The 23,166-nt window shown below is 43.4% G+C and overlaps 2 protein-coding genes across 3 annotated transcripts in view; one reads left to right on the top strand and one right to left on the bottom strand.

The window, feature by feature from the left end:
* The first annotated feature begins 1,422 nt into the window (after positions 1-1,422).
* On the top strand, positions 1,423-3,780 carry CRH (corticotropin releasing hormone). Its single transcript, XM_083187192.1, has 2 exons — positions 1,423-1,708; positions 2,646-3,780. Exon 2 carries the CDS (start codon positions 2,683-2,685, stop codon positions 3,190-3,192), a length of 510 nt encoding a protein of 169 aa, XP_083043318.1. The 5' UTR covers positions 1,423-1,708; positions 2,646-2,682; the 3' UTR covers positions 3,193-3,780.
* Positions 3,781-4,509: 729 nt separating this feature from the next.
* Positions 4,510-23,166, bottom strand: part of TRIM55 (tripartite motif containing 55) — a 144,104-nt gene continuing 125,447 nt past the window's right edge. For both annotated transcript variants that reach the window (XM_083187190.1, XM_083187191.1), the window contains one exon: positions 4,510-5,104. In XM_083187190.1, the coding sequence (XP_083043316.1) occupies positions 4,979-5,104 (126 nt within the window). In that variant the 3' untranslated portion in view covers positions 4,510-4,978. The remainder of the gene's footprint in view (positions 5,105-23,166) is intronic.

Raw genomic sequence — 23,166 nt, 5'->3', positions numbered from 1 at the left:
TAATGTACCTATTTGTGGAACAGTAGTGGAAAATAAACCTACAGCAGTGTGGATCTTTTAAATGGTGTATGTGATCCTTGTCACAATACATTTACACATTGTTTTTCCTATATGTATCTTCTTTCTTCCTAGGTCACTAAGCTATACAACAAAAAATATGTGATCCTATATAAAGTAGATATGAGCCCATGAATTCAACAGTATTAAATATTTTAATTTCATTATCTATGACACAGATTGACTTTTTGGTATCTCTAGTCATAAGAGTAGATAAGTTTATTGAAGTGATCCATTACAGTATTGACTCCTATATTGGGCAAAATGAGGTTTGGATATTGTGCAGTATATTGGTTAATTGCAGTGTTTGGTTTAGACAGGCAGATTCAATATCAGGAACGATTATCTGACTTATTTTACAACCACAGCCATAACAAATGGTGTCCTACTGAATGCAAATCATATTGTTAAGTAAAAATTGACTTAACAGAAGTTTACTAAACAGTAGATCGTCTTACTTGTAATCACTGCAAAATAGGTTCGCGATGTCTTGGTCTTTTTGTACAGGTACAGACAGACTAAACTCAATAGCTACTGTATATAACACTACAGAACGTTATATTATATGCATGCAGCATCTTCTCTGTGGACATTATTGTCTGTTGTATGGCAGAAATACCTTGAGATCGTTTTGGGTAAGATAGTTTGTAATGCGGGGTACACACCAGGACGACCCGCTCACGATGCACATCGTGAGCGGGTCGTCAGTGTCTCGTCCGACCCGCTCACGATGACGCGGGAGGGCACGACCCGCTCACGATGTGCACCGTGAGCGGGTCCGATCCGATGGCGACCCGCACCCGGTTCTATGGTCGTCATTGAGATCCTACCTGCAGCAGGTAGGATCTCAATAACGACCGACCGACCCGCGGGACCGCGCATCGGATCGGAATCGCTCCACACCAGGTCAGAAAAGGGCCCAATCAGCACACAATCTACATCCGATTGATCGGAATTGGATCTAGATTGTGCTGATCGGGCCCTAGTCGTCCTGGTGTGTACCTAGCATAAGTTTTTAACCTCTCATTTATGGAATGTTTGCTACATTGTATTTTCATGATTTGTTACTGACTACATATTGTAATTACCCATTTAAACCAACCTTGTTTATACTGATCTGGTTATAGGGTGCAACTATGTTCCCAGGTAGAGTGGGGGGAAACTCCATAGTGGAATTGTATATAGAAAGTGCCACTTTGACCTTTGATTTAACACATTTGGGCATTTTCATTCAAGCATTTTTTTGTCAATGGGAGCCTTGTGAGTGCCACTGACGTCATAATAGAGGCGAGAGATATCTGGGAAGATAATTGGATGTGAGATTCATTGTTGTAATAGCAAAACTCTGCCCATTGCTCCAAGGAGCCATTATTTATTCAGCAGAGGATCAGCACGCAATAGTTGTCAAGAGAGCGTCAGCTTATTAGGCAAGAGCTGCGTGGTTGTGGCACAGGGTCTAAGCTATAAAGTCCAGCACCAAGGCTTCTCCTTGTAAGAAATTCCTGTCGCAACATCCCGACATGTCACTATAAAGAAGAGGAACATCATTTACCCAGAGGGACATACATATCACCTACCTTTTATGCAGTGACACTGTAAGCTGTGTATCTCTCCCTACGACAGCACAGGCAAGGGGACCTCAGCAAAGCAAGTGAGTACAATGTACAACTATTTATAGAGGTAGTAGTGTACATATTATACGGAGATGATAGGATTGCTTTATGTGTCCAGCATTGTGAGCATGCTATGTGTCTTCTTATTCCAAGCAGTGGGGATCAATGACACTGTGTTGTCAATCATATTCAATTTGACCAGAGTAATATTGTACTAACATAATAATAATAATAATAATAATAATAATAATAATAATAATTAATAATGATCATAGACTGACAATGATATTGCAGATTTGCCCTGATGGGAGTAATTCCATTTCCAGTTAGTTACACTATAGTATATGACCATTATAACAATGTATATCGCTGGCATGATTTAGGTGATGTTACTATTGTACCAGGGATGTGCTGTAGGCAATATAGGAAGTATAAGTATAGTAATGGTGCGGTTATCAGAGTTGGGATTGTGATATATTGGAATTTACGATATTAGTGACTATTAGTGAACACTGTTACATCGGCAGAATGTTAGTAGGTAGATATTGTATGAGCAGATTTAATAAAGTGCGTTAAATGACAGGATAATAGGTGATGTGAAAGGAATGTAGCAAGTAATAAGTGAGGTTAGGACTTCGATCAGCACCTAGGACAGCTCCCCAGCCACAGCCCCAGCCTGATCCCTGTGTCTCCCACTGTCCTCCCCCTGATTACTGTCCCCCTCTCGCTTGTCTTCTCTCTCCCTCTATCTGTCTCTCTATCACTGTCTTTCTCTATCTGTCTTTATCTGTCTATCTGAGTCTTTGTCTCTCTCGCCGTGTCTCTCTCTGTCTCCCTCCCTCTCTATCTTCCCCTCTCTGTCTCTCTCTCTCTCTCTCTGTCCCTCTCAGCCTCTCTGTCTCTCTCTTTCTCCCCCTCTGTCTCTCTCTGCTTATAGTGCGCTCCCTCCCTCACTGTCCCTTCTTCCCTCCCCAGGTTCTCTCCTGTTACAGAGCGCACATTCGGGGCTACCATGAAGTTCCAGCTCTTGGTGTGTGCGGGGATCCTCCTGGTCGCCCTCCTCCCCTGCCAGGAGTGCAGAGCTTTCAGCAAGCCTCCAGCCTCCGCTGCCGGGGCTCCTCCGCCTCTGCTACCTGAGTACCAGCCCTTCCTGCTCCGGATGGGGGAAGAGTACTTCTTACGCCTGGGGAACCTCCACAAATACTCCCCGAGCTCTTTTGCTGCCGGCCGCCCCATCGATGCCTCCTCCAGTAACTTTGTTAGGGCGCTCCAGCAGCAGTTGCAGCCTCAGCAGTGGGGCAGACAGCAGGGGGCGCTCAGAGCTGCGGTGTTGGATGGGGCAGATTCTCCGTACACCGCTGAGGAAGAACCCACGGAAAGGGGTAAACGCGCAGAGGAGCCTCCGATATCCCTGGATCTCACCTTTCACTTGCTCCGGGAAGTCTTGGAAATGGCCAGAGCCGAGCAGATAGCCCAGCAAGCCCACAGCAACAGGAAACTGATGGACATCATTGGGAAATAGCCCCCATGGCCCCTGCCAAAGAGTGTCCCGCATCTAGCACAAACTATACAGTATGATGTTCCATTGTGCTGCCCTGATACCATGTGTTTATTTTTCTATAGCTTCAGACATAGAGGAGGTACTCTGTAACCCGTGGGTGCTGGGGGGCCAGCAACACAAAGCACTGCTATGCTGCTGGCCCCCAGGTGGGTAAAGGGGGGATGAAAGCCTATGTGTCAGCATGAACCAGGTGTATTTGCAAGATTATATATATATATATATATATATATATATATATATATATATATTTATATATATACACACAACAGATGTAATTTGTAACTTATTTTTTATTTTAAACTTGTGGGAGGGGTTACTTTTGTAATATATATCTATCTATCTATATATCCTTGGGGATAGTATCAGTTTGAGATTGGGCTTGGAAGTCTGAACAAACTACAGTAGCTGACAATACATCTATTGAGTATTCCGCTGGGAAGTAAAAGAAAAAAAACAAAAAGAACATAAAACCGCTGTAATTTATTTTGCATCAAAAGTTTATTGTATACATTTCCATAATAAAAAAACATCTTTTCAGAGCTCGCACAACTGGTGTGTAAACATAATGTTTAATATCTATATTTTTAATAAAATCTGCAAAGCTACATCTGTCCATTTTAATTGCTTTGGGGAGGATTTTTTTTCTCTTAAACTAGACTTGGATGGTCCTTAATTTGCAGGCAAAATGCAGAAATTAGATTTCATTTAACACCTCTTTGCAAGTCTTAGATCAGGCATTCCTCACCTCGGTCCTCAAGGCACAGCGAAGTGCAAGTCTAATGATAGCCCGAATTCAGCACAGATGGTAAAGTAAAAAAATATTCAAGTACAGTACCGATTTATTCACCTGTGCTCTAGCATGGATATCACTAACACCTGCATTGTGCCCTGAGGACCCAGGTTGGGAGTGTCTGGATTAGAGAAATGTTAGATGTTTGTCAACTCCTAGCATAAATTAAGGATTTTCCTTCCTTGTAGGGGAATGACTGGGTGTACTGGTTTCATACATTGATTTTCAAAGAAAATTGTAAAATACTCTACGCTAGCATGAAGGAGGTACAGTAATAACTTGCCAGACATACATTATTCATGCAATGAGGTGTGTAAAAGGCGAGTTCTAAACTGTACGACAATATCGAACTCATTTCACATGGATTGCAGAAGTGACGTAAGCGATGAGAGTATCAAGTCTATTTTTCACACATATTCAGCCTCATACTATATATATATATATATATATATATATATATATATATATATATATATATACATTTTTTTTTTCTAACAATTTGGAGTTTAAAATGTTTGATCTGCAGTAAATGTTTGTAAATACCAAACTGTTATGGAACTACTGACAGCTGAGGAAGGCTGGAACTTGTAGTCTCACCGTGGACAAAGAGCCACAGTGTACTCTACATACTGTTCAAGTATTGTTGTATTTTGTTCATGGAATTATGCTGGAGACAGCTGGAAAGTCATATTTGGATCCCAAAATCTGAGTAAGTTGCTGTTACACTTTATATTGACTACACTCGTTTCATTTTATTGTGGTAATCAATGTCAGTCGCAGGCACTCCGAAGGCTGATTGTACCACTGTTTCCGTGTGAGGATAAATACACAATATAAAGACATGAAGAGAAGACTACAAAGGGCTAAAATAAAGAGATAGGTGCTCCTGGATTTACACTCCGTCTGTATGAGATGCTTAATGCTGATGGGCAACACCAGTTACTCCCAGAGAGGGTATCACTGAGACAGAGAATTGAGCCAGGAGAAGGAGAAGACGTGTTGTTGTGAGGCGTCTGGATTGTCTGACTGATGCGATACTGCAGCCTCCTGTGTATCTCCCTGGACTGATGGCTCAGACCCAGTCTGCAAGGAAAGCAGCTATGTATTAGCAGAGAGACATGCACATTTATACGGATACTGTGCCAAAGCATTTACTGTTACATTAAACCATATATATATATTTAACCACAGTATCATAGTTTGGCAGAGGCAATATCAGTTCTGCATATGGTTCTCTCACAAAGGCAAATTCACTCTCTAAAGGTGCGTACACACGGGGCAATATGATCGCTGGCAATATATTGCTAGCAATATATTGCTCAGCAATCATATTGCCCTGTGTCCCGTTTTCATCTGCGACCAGAGAGCATGCTCCTCCTCCCACCAGCGACCATTCAGGGGCTGAAAACGGGAGCGCGCACCCGGCGATTTATCGCTGGTGCACACTCCAATCACTGGCATTATTCCCAGCGATTTCAGCCCCTATCGCCCCCATGGGTACACAGCATAATGGATGAAATCATACGCACTGCAGGTGGGGCTGATGTAACAGGTGCAGAGAGAATTAGATTTGGGTGGGGTTTGTACTTCAACCTGATATCTAAATTGCAGTGTACAAATAAAGCAGCCAGTATTTACCCTGCACAGAAACGAAATAACACCCAAATCCAACTCTTTCTGCACATGTTACATCTGCCCCACCTGCAGTGCACATGGTTTTGTCCGAGTGAATTTGCCTTTGCGTATGAACCAGAATAATCCCCATAGTTTACTCTTTCTTGACACTTTGGAAACACTGTAACAATGCACACCAACCATGGCTTCATACAGTAGCTTGCTGGTTCTCTTCTATTCATTGCTTCTGTATAAACTGACAATATTCCTTGGTTCATTTGTCAAAACATACCAAAAAGCAAATGCATATTAAAAGCCAACTCCTTTTTGGTGGATATTTCACTCTTATGATTTTATGAGTAAGCTATTAAGCCCGCTCGAAGCAAAGGCTTTGAAAGCTAGTCTGCTACCTTCTGTGTTTGTGCATGTGTGAGAAGGAGATGTAGTTTCACTATCTGCCAGCAGATGGCAGTGTTTCTTAGAGTCACAGATACTAGACATGTATAGATGATTTGACTCAAAGCGCCTATTTCACACAAGTAGTTCCTCTCTTTGGATCACTAGTCTGTCCTGAAGCTCATGACATCTGCTGGGGATGGTCGTTGGGTCTTCTGTCTATGGCAGGCATGATTTGCCTCTTTTAGACTACTGTCTGATGTGGATAAAGGGGTCAGTGGTAGATGGAGGACTTGCGTTTGACTGGCCCAATGAAAAGGTAGGAGCATCAGGCCTGGTAAATGTTATATGTGATAATAGTGTAAAGATGCCCATACACTGAGGCGATTTGGTCCGATTTCGGCCGATTGCGACCAATCGGCCCGTTAAATCAGACCAAATCGCCTCTCCCTGACATGCCGTCGGGTCCGATGCGCGATCCTGTGTGCATCGGCACGACCGGGGGGTCGGACCTGCTGCCCGTCCGACCACCTGTCCTGGGACCTCCCTCCTGGCGGTGGGAAGTAGGGACGCATGCATCCCTGCCGCCGGGAAGGTCCTGGCAGCTTTCCAGGGTATCGGCTGTCCAAACACTGGTGTGAGACGTTGCAGCAGTATATGGGCACTTAACACTAAGGTCATATACCCTCTTACATTAGGAATATGACTTACACTTTTCAATGGCTGCATACCTACTACCGGGGGTCGATGATAAGGTTGACAGTGTCTAGATTGATAGTCAAGAGGTTGACCATTATTGGGCGCCAGGCAAAAGGTCCACACAGTAAAAGGTCGACATACATTTGGTCTAATGTTGACACAAGCAAAAGGTCAATAGGAAAAATGTTTTTCATGTTTTTTGTTGTCTATGTCAGCAGATGTCGAAATGGACACTGTATAAGTGTACCGCGTCGACCTTTTTATCATGTCCACTTGTCCACATGAATGTTGACCTTTTTCATGTTTTAACCAATAGTGATCAACTTATGGACTGTTGACCTAATGATGGCCGACCCCTACTACCTGTGGCAGCAGTAATGTGATAGTATATTTATTATGCTGCCTTCTTTATTCCCTATGTTAACTGCATGTTTATTCCCCAACACTACAGGTATAGCACACAACAAATTGATCGCACTTGTAATTCCAGGGGTAATTCAATATTTATTTGTTTGCCCAATTTTCATGTTTCATGGCAAATCTTCTGGGAAGTCACCTTTAATAACATGCTGTTTCTAAACTATCATCAAACCTAGACAAAAATTGCAAATCCACAAAAGTTGACCCTGTTACATTTCCCCCATAGTGTCAATATCTTCATTTCAGAGACAAAACGTTGTTAAAAAATATGATAGAGTTTATATCAGGTCTTAGAATACATTTGGCATGCTAGCCGTTTAATAGAACAATTGGAGCTAACCTTTTTGGGATCAATTAGGGAACAGTGATCACAACATGGTTTCACTGGAAATCAACTTCAATAAATTACATCAAAAAGGATCTGCAAAAATACTAAACTTCAGAAAAGCGAACTTTTAATTATTCAAGGAAGCCCTAACATGAATTGGGTGGGAAACAGTTATGGAGGGAAAAAATGCAGAGGAAATGTGGGATACTCTAAAAAAGGTGCTTGATTCACTAACTATTGAATACATTCCTAAAGTAAATAAAGGTAAATACAATAAAAAAAAGCCACCATGGTTGGACAAAAAAGTTAGGTCAGCTATCAACAATAAAACAAGAGCATTTAAATTCTATAAAAATAACTTGAATGAGGAGGCGTTCGCAAAATACAAAGAATCAAACAAAACTTGTAAAGGGGTAATCAAAGCAGCTAAAAGATTATATGAAGAGCGCATAGCCACTGAAAGCAAAACCAACCCAAAGAAGTTTTTTAAATACATAAATAGTAAACGTTTAATTAAGGAAAACATAGGCCCACTAACTGATACTAGTGGAAAAAGTGTTACTGAGGACAAGGGAAAAGCAAAACTATTAAATGAGTTCTTCTCATCAGTATTTACTAAGGGAGAGCAGACTGTGGAACGAACATTTACCACAAACGGGACAAATAAGCCAGATCTCATTGTGGATTTCACGCCAAAGGAAATAGTACTGAGGCTAAGCAAACTCAAAACAAATAAATCACCAGGGCCAGATGGGATTCATCCGAGGGTATTAATGGAATTAAGGGATGAACTAGCTATCCCCCCTACATTATATCTTTAGCAAGTCACTATCGTCAGGTAAAGTACCAAAAGATTGGAGAATAGCAGAGGTAGTGCCAATATTCAAAAAAGGAAAAAAGGAAGATCCCTCTAATTACAGACTCGTTAGTTTAACATCAATTGTGGGTAAACTATTTGAAGGATTTTTAAGGGATGGTGTCCAGGAATATTTAGACCATCACCGTCTACTCAGTACTAACCAACATGGGTTCGTGAAAAATCGTTCATGCCAAACTAATCTACTAGGGTTCTATGAAGAGGTTAGCAAAAACCTCGATAATGGAAATGCTGTAGATGCTAAGTCATCAAATCATCAGACGATGTCACCATGCTTCAAAATGATCTTGCAATTCTAGATGAGTGGGCAAAAAAATGGAAGATGAGGTTCAATGTAGATAAATGTAAGGTTATGCACCTTGGGAGACACAACCAGTGTGCAAGTTACAACCTTAGCGGAGAGGAACTGGGTAATCCCATACTTGAAAAGGATCTAGGAGTCCAAATAGACAGCAAACTGGGATGTAGTGCCCATTGTAATGTAGCTACAAAAAAGGCCAACAAAATTCTGGCATGTATTAAGAGGGGAATGGAAACTAGGGACTCAAGGGTAATTATGCCACTGTATAAAGCATTGGTGAGACCTCACCTCGAGTACGGAGTGCAGTTCTGGGCCCCACACTATAAAAAGGACATCATAGAATTAGAAAAAATCCAAAGGCGAGCAACAAAGCTTATTAGGGGAATGGAGAATTTAAGCTACGGGGAGAGATTAAGCAATTTGGGAGTATTTACATTGGAAAAGAGACGTTTAAGGGGGGACATGCTCAACATGTACAAGTATATCAAGGGCCAATATAAGGAACTGTCACACACCCTCTTTTCGGTACTTGTTACCTAGAACGGCGCCCATCGCGGCCATCGCATGTACATCGTATGCCATTATAATGGCATGCGATGCGACCAACGCGATTACCGCGATTTACATAGGGAACAATGTTAAATGGCCCAATTGACCCGATTTTACATAGGGTACAATGTTAAATGGCCCACAGACCCCAAATAGCCACCCTGAAGTGTGAAATGGCCCCCCCAATTGTTAACGCCACCCCACGATCAACGTCAACCCGAAGCGTGGTGAGCGCAGCGAGCCCGCGAGGGGCGGCGGTATGCATCCTCCGACCTTTTCATACCCCCACTATCCACATTTGCGTGGAGTTGAGAATAGAAAGTGTGGCGAGCGCAGCGAGCCACCGAGCCCGAAGCGTGGCAAGCCCAGCGAGCCCCGCGAGGGGACGCGGATCCCTGTGAAGCCCTCGAGGGGACGCGTATACCACGCTTCGGGCTCGGTGGCTCGCTGCGCTCGCCACACTTTCTATTCTCAACTCCACTCCGACGTGGATAGTGGGGGTATGAAAAGGTCGGAGGACGCTTACCGCCACCCCTCGCGGGCTCGCTGCGCTCGCCACGCTTCGGGTTGACGTTGATCGTGGGGTGGCGTTAACAATTGGGGGGGCCATTTCACACTTCAGTGTGGCTTTAGGGTGGCTATTTGGGGTCTGTGGGCCATTTAACATTGTTCCCTATGTGAAATCGGGTCAGTTGGGCCATTTAATATTGTTCCCTATGTAAAATCGCGGTAATCGCGTCGGTCACATTGCATGCGATGTTTTTCCGCATGCGATGCGACCGACGCAATTTTTTTCCTTGCGATGCCTTGGATCAAAATCGTCGGCGCCGTTCTAAGTAACAAGTACCCTCTTTTCTACTAGAAAGGAATCTAGGACACGAGGGCATGAGTATAGATTAGAAGAAAAAAGATTTCCTTCAGCTAGTAGAAATAATTTCTTTACGGTCAGAACAGTCAAACTCTGGAACTCTCTTCCCAGAGAGGTGGTAACGGCTGGCTCATTAAATGCGTTCAAGGCAAAGTTGGACAAACATTTACTGGATAAAAACATCCATGGGTACAAATAAGAAATATACACTGTCAGGTTGAACTAGATGGACACAAGTCTTTTTTCAGCCTTACCTACTATGTAACTATGTAATACAATTATGTGGGAGTTCTGTGAGCTGTTCTCATGGCAAACTCCAACTGCAAATGTAATCTGCAATTCTATTCCAAACTTGCATTGCATTGTCAGAGTAGAGTCACATGAATAAATTTGCAGAAATAATCAGTTTAAAGCATAATAGAACATGTACTTTCAAAATTGGAGATACATTTAATATGTTTAATTCATGTTTTGTATGCTCTTAGCTTTTCTCAATTGGAAGTAATTATTTCAACATAAAATCTGTGCAGTCCATCTGTGTTTCATTTGCTGTAAAATAGGGGTGGGGTATAGCAGCACGAAGGTCAGTATACCGACATCGGAATACCGACTGCCGGGACTTCGTCTGGGGGGGTGAGCGCTACGAAGCCCCTCACAGGCTCGCTGTGCTCCCCACACTATGAAGCTCCTTGCGGGCCTGGTGGCTCGCTGCTCTCGCCACAGGTTATACTCCCACTCTATGGGTGACGTGGAACCCCATGAGGGAGAATAGTAAGTCAGGATCCTTACTGTCGGGCATTTAACAGTCAGGATTCCAACTTCAGCATACTGACTATCGGAAACTGTCGGGAGTTCATCCGGCACCCGTAAAATAGAGCCACATGAGGTGACACCATAATATGTAAACAATCTCGTACTAATCACTTTGTTATGGTTTGTAAATAGAAGCTCCCTTGATTACTGGAAATGGAAGAAGTAGATTATTTGCCACGCAAAAGTTTGAATCACAGATGACTATAGGAACAGAAGTTCTGAAAACACTTTACATCTATATGTACAGTATCTATAATCTCATGTAATGTGTTTCTACAACTATTAGAAGTTAAAGAAGTGATAACAATAGTTCTTCTACAATAATAATTCTGCAAAAATGTACATTTTGTGAGTACACTAAAACTATATACAACACTACAAAGAATTACAACACAAACAATGCACTGCTAAACTCGCTTGTTGTTTACAATTTGACAAATTGTATCCCCTACTTACAAAACTAGAATCTGCAGATTTTTTTATACAGCCAATCAAGCCAATTTTGCCCAATCGACCCAACAGATACCAAGTTAGTACAGCTGCTTCGGTGTAGGTTGTGCCAGTTTAGTAAACTCCAATAATAATGTTTTAGTATTGGAAAAATGAATTAAAATTCAAATTATTGTGAAATTTGATAAAATTTCTGAGATTTGTATTTGTGAATTCATTTGTTAATTGGTTTTCCAATATCTTAGTAAATAATGCCAACTGTTGAATCAGGCAAGTCACAGTGTAGGTGAAGTACAGTACCACCAGTGACCACTAGAGGCCACTTGACCAACCAATTTCCTCCGTAGCAGAGTTAAAGTTAAATGATCTGTTTCAAACTGGCTGGATGTGAAGATAGGGGGACACGGTCACGCGGTCGACCCTATGAAAGTCGACATACATTGGATTGACCACTGATGGTCGACAGGGCTTTGGTTGACACCTGAAATAGGTCGGCTTATAATATAACTTATAAAAACCCATCAGTATTCACTTTCAAGCCCCTTGTCTAGTTCTAACCCATTGCGTTCCCCAACTCCAACAGAGCTTGAGAAATGGAATGTGGTGGAGGCTGATTGGAGTATACAAATTCACCAAATTGCTGGCAGTAACAGAGCATAGAAGAGAACTTTGGGGATTAATATATCTCTACTTACGAGGCATATTATATTAGCATATACTAGCAGTCAATTAAGTTTATTTTGTTACTGTTATTTGGGATAATTTAAAAAAACAGTAGCGTCGTGTGTATGAGGATGTGGGGGCAGTGTGTATGTGAGGATGTGGGGGCAGTGTGTGTGTGTGAGGATCTGGGGGTAGCACATGTTTGTGAGGATGTGGGGGTAGCGTGTGTGTGATGCTATGTGGTCAGTGTGTATGTGTAGGAAGATAGTGGGCAGTGAGTGAGGGAGGATGGGGCAGTGCATGTGGGAATATGGGGGAAATGTATGTGGGAAGATGGGAACAGTGTGCATGGGAGGATGGGAGCTGTATGTGTGGAAGTATAGGAGAAGTGACTCTGAAAGGGACGGTAAGTCTGTGTACATACGGGGGATTCTTCGAAGCGATTTTAACTACATTGTCCAAATCGCTTAAAAGGTTTGCCTGAATCGCCCCATGTATACACAGTGGGCGATTACGATGCGTGGCACTGCAGCGTCATTATTGCCCGGCCAAATAGACACTGCAGGTAAGAATATTTTGACTAGACGCTGCAGTGTACATGCGGGCTGCTGCTGGGGATGGCCGCCGGCTAAGCAAAATCGCTTAGTCAAAATCGCTTAGCCTCAAGCCTGTATGTATACCCCTTTAGTGTGGGAGAATTGGAGCAGTGTCTGTGGAAGGATTAAATAATCAAATAGCTCAAGGCATTAATACGGGAGCTTAATAAAACACGCTAAATATATTTTGATAATGATGGAAAGAAAATATATGTAATTAACACAATGTGTATACAAATGTTTCTGTTGATTTCAACACAAGGTAAAACGGGCGTCATTTAACTTAGTACCTCAGGCAGCAGTTACTTGCTCACCTCTGTAGCTGTGCAATGCCTCAGACTCACATGACTCATCATTAGATAAACTGGTGTGGTGCCGCGAGGTGGAACAGGCAGGAAAGGAAGGAGCACGGCCTGCGATTCATGTCTCCACTAAATATATCCTCGCTTTTAAGAGGGGAATAGAGAAAGTAAATCTGCCAAATTGTTTTAGTAAATTTATAGGATATATATATAAATCGGCTCGTGATGTCAGCCAAGATATGCCTTAAAAAAACTAAATCTGGGCATGTGTCTTTAGGTCTACACATGGGGTGACTGCTGATCAATCTGAGCAATGTAGATCACTCAGATACAGATGGAGTGCCTCTCAGTCAGCGATGGGAATCGCCAGATCCACTCCACTGGTGAGAGCTGGTGGAGAATTGCTCCATCTGATGGACACACACGCACGCGTCCCCTTCTCTCGGCGGTGGATGGTGGAAACCCTGCCCATCTCCGCTTCAGGGAGACGGGCAGGGTTGGGGGGGATTTGCGGGGAGCTACAGGGAGCGGCGGGGAATCAACGGGAGGTGACGGAGGGCTCAGACGGAACGGGGTCTCGTGTGCACACGCCCCCTTCCATCTGATGGTGGGTCCTGGTGGTTGGCGATAGAATCGCCAGGACCCGCAAGCATGAGAGGTGCTCCATCTGTAGCTCGGCAAGATCACTCAGCACATAGTGCTGCACAGAATATCAATTCACAAGCACAGATCAGCTGACCAGGGTCACAGAGACAAGGAGCTCATTGGACACCGATCCCTGGGTGCAGCAGCATGCAGGTTTTTTTTTTTATTACAACTCTTTCTTAAGTGATCAGCTTGTATGCTGTTTAGACACACGTCTGATCAGTGATCACAGGCACTGGCTCTGAGCTTTGCTCTGCATGCAGGGCCGGCGCCACCACTAGGCAGCTCTAGGCATTTGTCCAGGGCGCTGGCCACTGGAGGGCGGTAGTTTGTAGCAGGTGTCCCCCTTCCTGGATGGAGGCGAGTGGTGGCGGTGTTGTCCCTGGATCGGTGTTGTCCCCCTTTCCCCCTCCCTTGGCAAATCCCCCACCCACATGGCGCCCCCCTGTATAGAGAGCGCGGCAAGGAGCGGATGGCCTCCGGCCGCCGCAATGCCCGGCACCCCCCTTCTAGAGAGAGCGCGGCGTGGAGCGGAAGGCCTCCTGCAGCTGCAATACCCGACACCCCCTCCCCCGCCTGGGGCGCTCCGGTACCTAGCACCGGCCCTGTCTGCATGTCAGAAGTAGTATATGGGGGATTCTAATTTACCTGATATTGATTGGAAAAACGTAACATGTAAAACGGCAAGAAGCAGTGGGTTCCTAAGCTTACTTAAAGACCAGTTTATCACACAAACGGTAGAAGCTCCAACTCGTAATAAGGCATTATTGGATTTGGTATTAACAAATAACATAGATCTAGTCTCAAACACAAAAGTAATTGAATACAGGTTGAGTATCCCGTATCCGAATATCCATTATCCAAATTATTCCGAAAACCATACTTTCCAGAAAGTGAAATTTTTTTTTTTTTTTGCTAAAAACTCACTGGGGACATTTGTAACAGCACTACTGAGGACATGATATGTAACTATCACTATATATGTACAAGAAAATGACTGCTTGGCATTCAAATTCAATATCTGAGATAGTACACAAATTTTGTTTCATGTTTTGAAACCTTGTTTTTTGAACAAATAAAATATATTTGTGTGTATTTTATGTGGTAATAAAATATATTTGTGTTTATTTTATGTGTTTATACAGCATAAATGCAAAAAACTTCAAAATACATCATTGAAATATTAAAATATTCCGAAATACGGAATAATCCGTTATCCAAAATACTCCTGGTCCCAAGCATTTTGGATACGGGATACTCAACCTGTATCTAGGGAACAGTGACCACAATATGGTTTCACTGGAAATCAACTTCAGTAAATTACATCATAAAGGATCGGCAAAAATACTAAACTTCAGAAAAGCTAACTTTGAAATATTCAGAGAAGCTCTAAAAAGAATTGTGTGGGAAACTGTTTTTGAGGGGAAAAATGCTGAGGAAATGTGGGATACTCTAAAAAATGTACTCGAATGATTAACTATTAAATACATTCCTAAAGTAAATAAGGGTAAATTCAATAAAAAAAGCCACCATGGTTGGACAAAAAAGTTAGGTCAGCAATCAACAATAAAACAAGAGCATTTAAATTCTATAAAAATAACTTAAATGAGGAGGCGTTCACCAATTACAAAGAATCAAACAAAATTTGCAAGGGGCAATCAAAGTAGCTAAAAGGGATTATGAAGTGCGCATAGCCACTGAAAGCAAAACTAACCCCAAGAAGTTTTTCAAATACAAAAATAGTAAACGTATAATTAAGGACAACATAGGCCCACTAACCGATATCACTGGAAAAAGTATTACAGAGGATAAGGGGAAAGCAGAACTGTTAAATAAGTTCTTCTCATCAGTGTTTACTAAGGGAGAGCAGACTGTGGAACGCACACATACCACAAATGGGATGAACAAGCCAGACCTCAATATTGATTTCTCTACCGAGGAAATAATATTGAGGATCAGCAAAATCAAAACAAATAAATCACCTGGGCCAGATGGGATTCATCCTAGGGTACTAATGGAATTAAGGGAGGAATTAGCTTCCCCTCTACATTATATCTTCAATAATTCACTATCATCAGGAAAGGTACCAAAAGACTGGAGAATAGCAGAGGTAGTGCCATTATTCAAAAAAGGAAAAAAAGGAGTATCCCGCTAATTACAGACCTGTTAGTTTAACATCAATAGTGGGTAAACTATTTGAAGGATTATTAAGAGATGGGATCCAGGAATATTTAGACCTTTATAGTTTACTCAGTTATAACCAGCATGGGTTCGTGAAAAATCGTTCATGCCAAACTAATCTACTTGGTTTCTATGAAGAGGTTAGCAAAAACCTTGATAATGGAAATGCTGTAGATGTGATTTTCCTAGATTTTGCTAAAGCCTTCGACACCGTACCACATAAGAGGTTGATAAATAAAATGGAGGACCTGGGATTAGGGGCAAATATCTGCAGATGGGTAGGTAACTGGCTGTGTAATAGAGAACAAAGAGTGGTTGTGAACAGTGCAGTTTCAAAAATGATACCAGTACTAAGTGGAGTGACACAGGGTTCAGTTCTAGGGCCCATTTTGTTTAACATTTTTATTAACGATATTGGGATAGGGTTACTTAGCAATGTATCCATCTTTGCGGACGATACAAAACTGAGCAGAGTTATTAAATCATCAGAAGATGTCACCACGCTTCAAAATGATCTTGACAATCTAGACGAGTGGGCAAAAAAGTGGAAGATGAGGTTCAATGTGGACAAATGCAAGGTCATGCACCTTGGGAGACATAACCAGTGTGCTAGTTATAACCTAAGCAGGGATAAATTGGGTAATTCAGTACTCGAAAAGGATCTAGGAGTCCAAATAGACAACAAACTAGGCTGTAGTGCTCAATGTAATATAGCAACTAAAAAGGCCAATAAAACTCTAGCATGTATTAAAAGGGGCATGGAAACTAGGGATTCAAAAGTAATTATGCCTCTGTACAAATCATTGGTTAGACCGCACCTCGAATACGGAGTACAATTCTGGGCCCCACACTATAAAAAGGACATCATAGAATTAGAAAAAATCCAAAGAAGAGCAACTAAATTTATTAGGGGAATGGAGACTTTAAGTTACGAGGAGAGATTAAGCAAGTTGGGACTATTTACACTAGAGAAGAGACGTTTAAGGGGGGACATGCTCAACATGTACAAATATATCAGGGGCCAATATAAGGAACTGTCAATCACCCTTTTTTCTGCTAGACAGGAATCTAGGACGAGAGGGCACGAGTTTAGATTAGAAGAAAAAAGATTTTGTTCATCTAGAAGAAAAAATGGTACTCTTTACTTAGCACGGCGCCCACGATTTTGATCGTGGGCATCGCAGGTAAAAAAATCGCGGGCATCGCGGGCATTGAATGCACTAAAAATCGGGTGCGACGCGATGCCCGCGATTTCCCATAGGGAACAATGTTAAATGTCTCAATTGACCCGATTTTCCTGTTCAATGCCTCAATTGACCCGATTTTTCCATAGGAAACAATGTTAAATGGCCCACAGAGGCCAAATAGCCACCCTGAAGTGTGAAATGGCCCCCACAATTGTTAACGCCACCCCACGATCAACGTCAACCCGAAGCGTGGTGACCTTTTCATACCCCCACTATCCACGTCGGCGTGGAGTTGAGAATAGAATAGTGTGGCGAGCGCAGCGAGCCACCGAGCCCGAAGCGTGGCGAGCGCAGCAAGCCCCGCGAGGGGACGCGGAAACCTTCACAGGTAAACGCGTCCCTTCGCGGGCTTCACAGGTATCCGCGTCCCCTCGCGGGGCTCGCTGCGCTCGCCACGCTTCGGGCTCGGTGGCTTGCTGCGCTCGCCACACTATTCTATTCTCAACTCCACGCCGACGTTGATAGTGGGGGTATGAAAAGGTCGTAGGACGCGTACCGCCGCCCCTCGCGGGCTTGCTGCGCTCGCCACGCTTCGGGTTCACGTTGATCGTGGGGTGGCGGGTATGAATGAGTAACAATATGTCTTTAAAATATCAGAACATACTATACAACAAGGGATTAGCTACTATAAACATAGGTTGAACTAGATGGACGCAAGTCTTTATTCAGCCTCACCTACTATGGATGTAACTATGTAACTATATCCAGAAATAAGCATGCGTGCTGAAGATGGTATTAATATCAAAACGCTTATATACCCTTGGGTATTGTTTGACACCTTGATTTTAGTATATTTCAACAGATCACATTTCTCATTATCAGTATGGGAAATGTTGGGTGAGATTTAATAGGATGAGACATTCAGAAAGTGAGAGATTTGGGAAGAAATCTCCAGTTTTTTTAAAGCGGCAATCATTAACACTGCAAAACCAGTTTGATTTTGAAGTTTAAATAATTGCCGCTTTAAAAAAACCTGGAGATTTCTTCCCAAATCTCTCACTTTCTGAATCTCTCATGCCAGAGCCGGCCCTAGCCTAAATGATGCCCTAGGCAAGATTTTGGCTGGTGCCCCCTAGCACATTCGGTGCGCAGTCCAAACAGGGGTGTGTTCTTACTGGGAAGGGGCATGGTCACACAATAGTACCCCCAATTCAAATTATGCCACACAGTAATACAACTTTATTCACATTATATCATGCGATGGTGTCCCTTATTCACATTACATCACACAGTAGTAAAAAATAAGTAAAAGTAAAAAATCCTGAGAAAATATTTTATTTTAAGCACCTCCATGGCCACACTGCAACCCAGCACAAAGCAGCGTGTGCTGGGCAGAGGAGAAGAGCTGCAGCTGCTGCTGTGACTTAAGGGGAGGGGGCCCGGGGCCCCCACTGGGCCCTTCCATCAGACTTTGGCCTGGGTAATTTGTACCCCCTACCCCTTTCTCTTGGCACCCCTGATAATACCACACAATAATGCCCATTACACATGACACACATTATTAATGTCCTTATAAACATAATGCCCCTTACACATTATGCCAACCTTTATTAATGCCCTCCATACACATAATGACACACATAATGCCCCTTACACACATGTTGCACATTATTAATGTCCTTATACACATGACACACATAATGCCTGTTACACATATGTCGCACATTATTAATGCATTTATTCATGACACACATAATGCCCCTTACACATATGCCGAACACTATTGCACAACCAACCCACCCGTAGACAGCATTTGCACAGCCGGTAACACTGTGACCTCTGCCTCTGCTTGGATACAGATGTTTCCTCATACATCTTGACTCAATAGGCCATGCAGCTCCTGGCCAGTTCTGCTAACGTTGGGTGCCTTTTTTGCTGAAAATTCGTTTTTTGCATTGTTATGACCAGCACACACAAGGAGCTTCCGATGATTAAAATGATATGTGGCATGAATATATTATGTGTGCGACTGTGTCTGTACCTGTATATGTTAGTGATTTCCATGAATACACTAATTCATATGCAGATACAGCCTCACTCACACAGAATATAGGCATGCTGCATATCATTTTAATCAGCAGAAGCTGCTGATGCCTCTAGGCATTCCAAATGCCCTAGGCAATTGCCTAGTTGGCCTATGCCTAAGGCCGGCTCTGTCTCATGCTATTAAATCTCACCGATGGTCTTCTTACTGAAAAAATGCAATATTGATGGCTTGGAGGAGCATTTTTTTGTGAACTTTCCGTTAATGCCCATTAGTACATTAATGTACATTTTGTGTATATTGCTTGTGTATATTGCTTCCACATACAATAAGGAGACGGCATTAGAAATATTGTATATATTCCAGTTATTTTTATATTGTTCGATATCAAAAGACTTGTAAACAGGGCCCAGTGTTTAAAATAAAATAATAGATTCTAATTTTACTCGACTTTGGGTTCTCACACTAACCTGCATTATGGAAACTGAATATTAAAAGCACTGATGCCCCCCCCCCCCCCCAATATAGTATATATGTTTTTCTTCGATATCAGGAGTATGAAATATCACTGGCTCTAATGGGTTGGCCATGATGCTGTCTATCAATTTAAGATTCTGTGTAAGGGGAGAGATCATGACACTAAGGGCAGTATTCAATGTAGAAAATTCTCTGTGCATGGCGAGAGATTTTTTCTCTCGCCATGCACTCGTCGTGTTCCGGAGCCTCCTGCTCCCACTATTCAACGTATTTAAGACTCGCCGCCACTCGCGGCGAGTCTTAACCCCTGCAGCGGACGAGCGTCCGCGGCAGGGAGCTGACAGGGAGCCGTGGGACGGTGGCATCCAGGGAGATTAAAGTCTCCCTGGATGCCCCAGAACATATGTGGAGGGTAGGGGCCCCCCCCGGGACCCAGGCAGCACAGGCTGCCCCCCCCCATAGCCAGCGGGGGACCCAGTATTCACTGCACCCGAACGTGCATCGGGTGCAGTGAATATATGAATATCTAATGAGCGGCTCGAGCGCTCCGGCCCCCTGCTGGCTGCACTGTGTAAAAAAAAAAAAATATATATTTTTTTAATTAAATATATATTCATGTGCTATAAGCACATGAATAAAAATAACATGCCCCTTCACAGAAAAAAACCCCTGATTTTTTGACACCAAAATAAAAAAAAAAACCCTTTTAGATTAAAAGTTCACATTCCAGCTCTCCATCAAAAGATGGAGAATTTGTACACGGAGAGAGACGGCGAAAATCACTTAGAAAGATGGCGAATATTTCACATTGAATAGGGTGGTTCACTTTTGGAGAGCAAAATGCTCCGTCCAGGGCGAAAAAAGCAAAAATTCTCCATAAAACACGGAGAATTTTTCTCATTGAATACTGCCCTAAGTAGAATGTTCATTGAATAAAATTAATCATAAAAGTTATGTGACTTCACATTAGTGAAAAACCCCATGTCGAGTTTTGACTGTTGATCTAGACACTGTCGACCTAATGGTAGTGGCAATATTTTGCATGTCGACCTTTTTGCATGTCGACCTTTTTGCATGGCGACCATTTTGCATGTCAACCTTTTTACATGTCGACCTTTTTGCTTGTCAAACTAATGGTGTTGACCTAATGGTTGTCTATCTTTTAGCTGTAGATCCCTTGTCCCTGCTCCCCCCTACACACACCTGCACTGCCAGCTCCTGCTACACTGTACCCACCTACCCCACTGCCAGGGGTGGGCTGGGCCGGGGGGCAGGGTGCCATCTGCCCCCCAGGCCGCACTGGCAGGTCTGCTGCGGGCCGCGGCCGTGTCCGAGGCCGCCTTCCCGGTTTTTTTTCACTGCCGGCGGCCATGTTCCTGTGGTCTTTTAAATTATGTCTGAGGCCACAGGAACATGGCCGCCGGCCTCCACGACTACGTGGAGGAGGGCCGGCAGCCTATTCCCTCTAATCCCCGTCGGGAGTGAGAGGCGCTGGGCGGGGACGTCATGACGATGACGCCTCCCACCCACGCGTCTGCAGACTCATAGACTGGAGGCAGCGGCAGGCAGGCCGCAGGACAAGTCGTGGGGGGCCGCAGCAGGAGGCCGCACAGAGTATAATTGAAATTCCTGGAGCCGCAGTAGGAGAGGAGCCTGGGGATAAAAAACAGTGAGTAAAACGATATATCTGCAGTTTCATGTATATTAATAATAATGCAATGACACCACAGGGTGCTCCCCCTGTATAATAATTTGTGTCATGGCATTACTATTATTATTAGTGATGTGCACCGGACACTTTTTCGCGTTTTGGGTTTTGGGTTCTGATTACCTTCAGGTTTTGGGTTCTAATGGGTTTTGCCAAAACACCCCCTAAAGGTTTTGGGTTTTGGGTTTTGGGTTCTGATTTTTTTGAAAAAAGCATAAAAATGGTTAAAATCGCATAATTTAGGTGTTTTTTTGCTCCTATGCTATTATTAACCCCAATAGCTTTCTTCTCCACTCATTTACAGTCTATTCTGAACACCTCACACCTCACAATATTGTTTTTAGGCCAAAATGTTGCACCGAGGTAGCTGGATGACTATGATAAGCAAGACAAATGGGCGGCACAAACACGTGGCCCATCTAGGAGTGGCACTGCAGTGGCAGATAGAAAAACTAGGCCCCAAAGAGCACATAATTCAAAAGAAAAAAAGAGGTGCAAGATGGAATTGTCCTTGGGCCCTCCCACCCAAACTAGGCCCCAAAGAGCACATAATTCAAAAGAAAAAAAGAGGTGCAAGATGGAATTGTCCTTTGGCCCTCCCACCCAAACTAGGCCCCAAAGAGCACATAATTCAAAAGAAAAAAAGAGGTGCAAGATGGAATTGTCCTTGGGCCCTCCCACCCAAACTAGGCCCCAAAGAGCACATAATTCAAAAGAAAAAAAGAGGTGCAAGATGGAATTGTCCTTGGGCCCTCCCACCCAAACTAGGCCCCAAAGAGCACATAATTCAAAAGAAAAAAAGAGGTGCAAGATGGAATTGTCCTTGGGCCCTCCCACCCAAACTAGGCCCCAAAGAGCACATAATTCAAAAGAAAAAAAGAGGTGCAAGATGGAATTGTCCTTGGGCCCTCCCACCCACCCTTATGTTGTGTAAACAGGACACGCACACTTTAACAAAGCAATCATTTCAGCCACAGGGTCTGCCACACGACTGTGGCTGAAATGATTGGTTCGTTTGGGCCCCCACATCACAAGCTGCCATTTAATATGTCCCTGCACAAACTGGCTCTACAGAGGCAAAAGGTCGTCCTCATCCTCATCCAGCAATTCCTCACCACCATCAGTATCTTGTTCTTCCTCACCCTCACAGAGTATTAATTCGTCCCCGCTGGAATCCACCACCACAGGTTCCTGTGTACTTTGTGGACGCTGGTCTTTCTCGTAGAATTGATAATTCATTTTTATGAACATCATCTTCTCCACATTATTTGGAAGCAACCTCCTACGCTTATTGCTGACAAGGTTCCCAGCTGCACTAAAAACTCTTTCGGAGTACACACTGGAGGAAGGGCAACTGAGGTAATATAGAGCCAGTTTGTACAGGGGCTTTCAAATTTCCTTTTTTTTCTGCCAGTACTGGTAAGGACTCTCTGACATGCCTACTTGGGTGCTGTCACCCATATAATCCTCCACCATTCTGTCAATGGTGATAGCATCATAGGCAGTGGCAGTAGACATGTCAGAAATTGTTGGAAGGTCCTTCAGCCCAGACCAAATGTCCAAACTTGGTCCTTTATCACCACCAGCGGGGGGTTTAGGAAATCGCAGTTGTTTCCTGGCAGAACCAGTTGCTGGAGAAAATGAAGGAGAAGGTGCTGCTGAGTCACTTTCCACTTCAGAAGATGACAGTTTTCTCACCAGCAGTTCTTTGCACTTCTGCAGGCTTGTGTCCGCCGGAAAGAGTGACACCACGTAGGCTTTAAACCGAGGATCGAGCACGGTGGCCAAAATGTACTCCTCTGATTTCAACATTTGTACCACCCTCGAATCCTGGCAAAGCGTATGAAGGACTTTATCCACAAGTCCCACATGCTTAGAGGACTCGCTCCGTCTCAGCTCCTCCTTCACTTTCTCCAACTGTTTCTGCAAAAGCCTGATGAGGGGAATGACCTGACTCAAGCTGGCAGTGTCTGAACTGACTTCACGTGTGGCAAGTTCGAAGGGTTGGAGAATCTTGCACAACACTG

This window comes from Crinia signifera, chromosome 5 (assembly GCF_055691185.1).
Source record: "Crinia signifera chromosome 5, ASM5569118v1, whole genome shotgun sequence".
NCBI classification, from domain to species: domain Eukaryota; kingdom Metazoa; phylum Chordata; class Amphibia; order Anura; family Myobatrachidae; genus Crinia; species Crinia signifera.
Note: the sequence above shows the minus strand (reverse complement) of the source record. Positions and strands in the feature narration are given on the sequence as shown.

Bases quoted from the DNA above. Each gene is read 5' to 3' on its own strand.
- CRH (XM_083187192.1), top strand. From the start codon at position 2,683: ATGAAGTTCCAGCTCTTGGTGTGTGCGGGGATCCTCCTGGTCGCCCTC.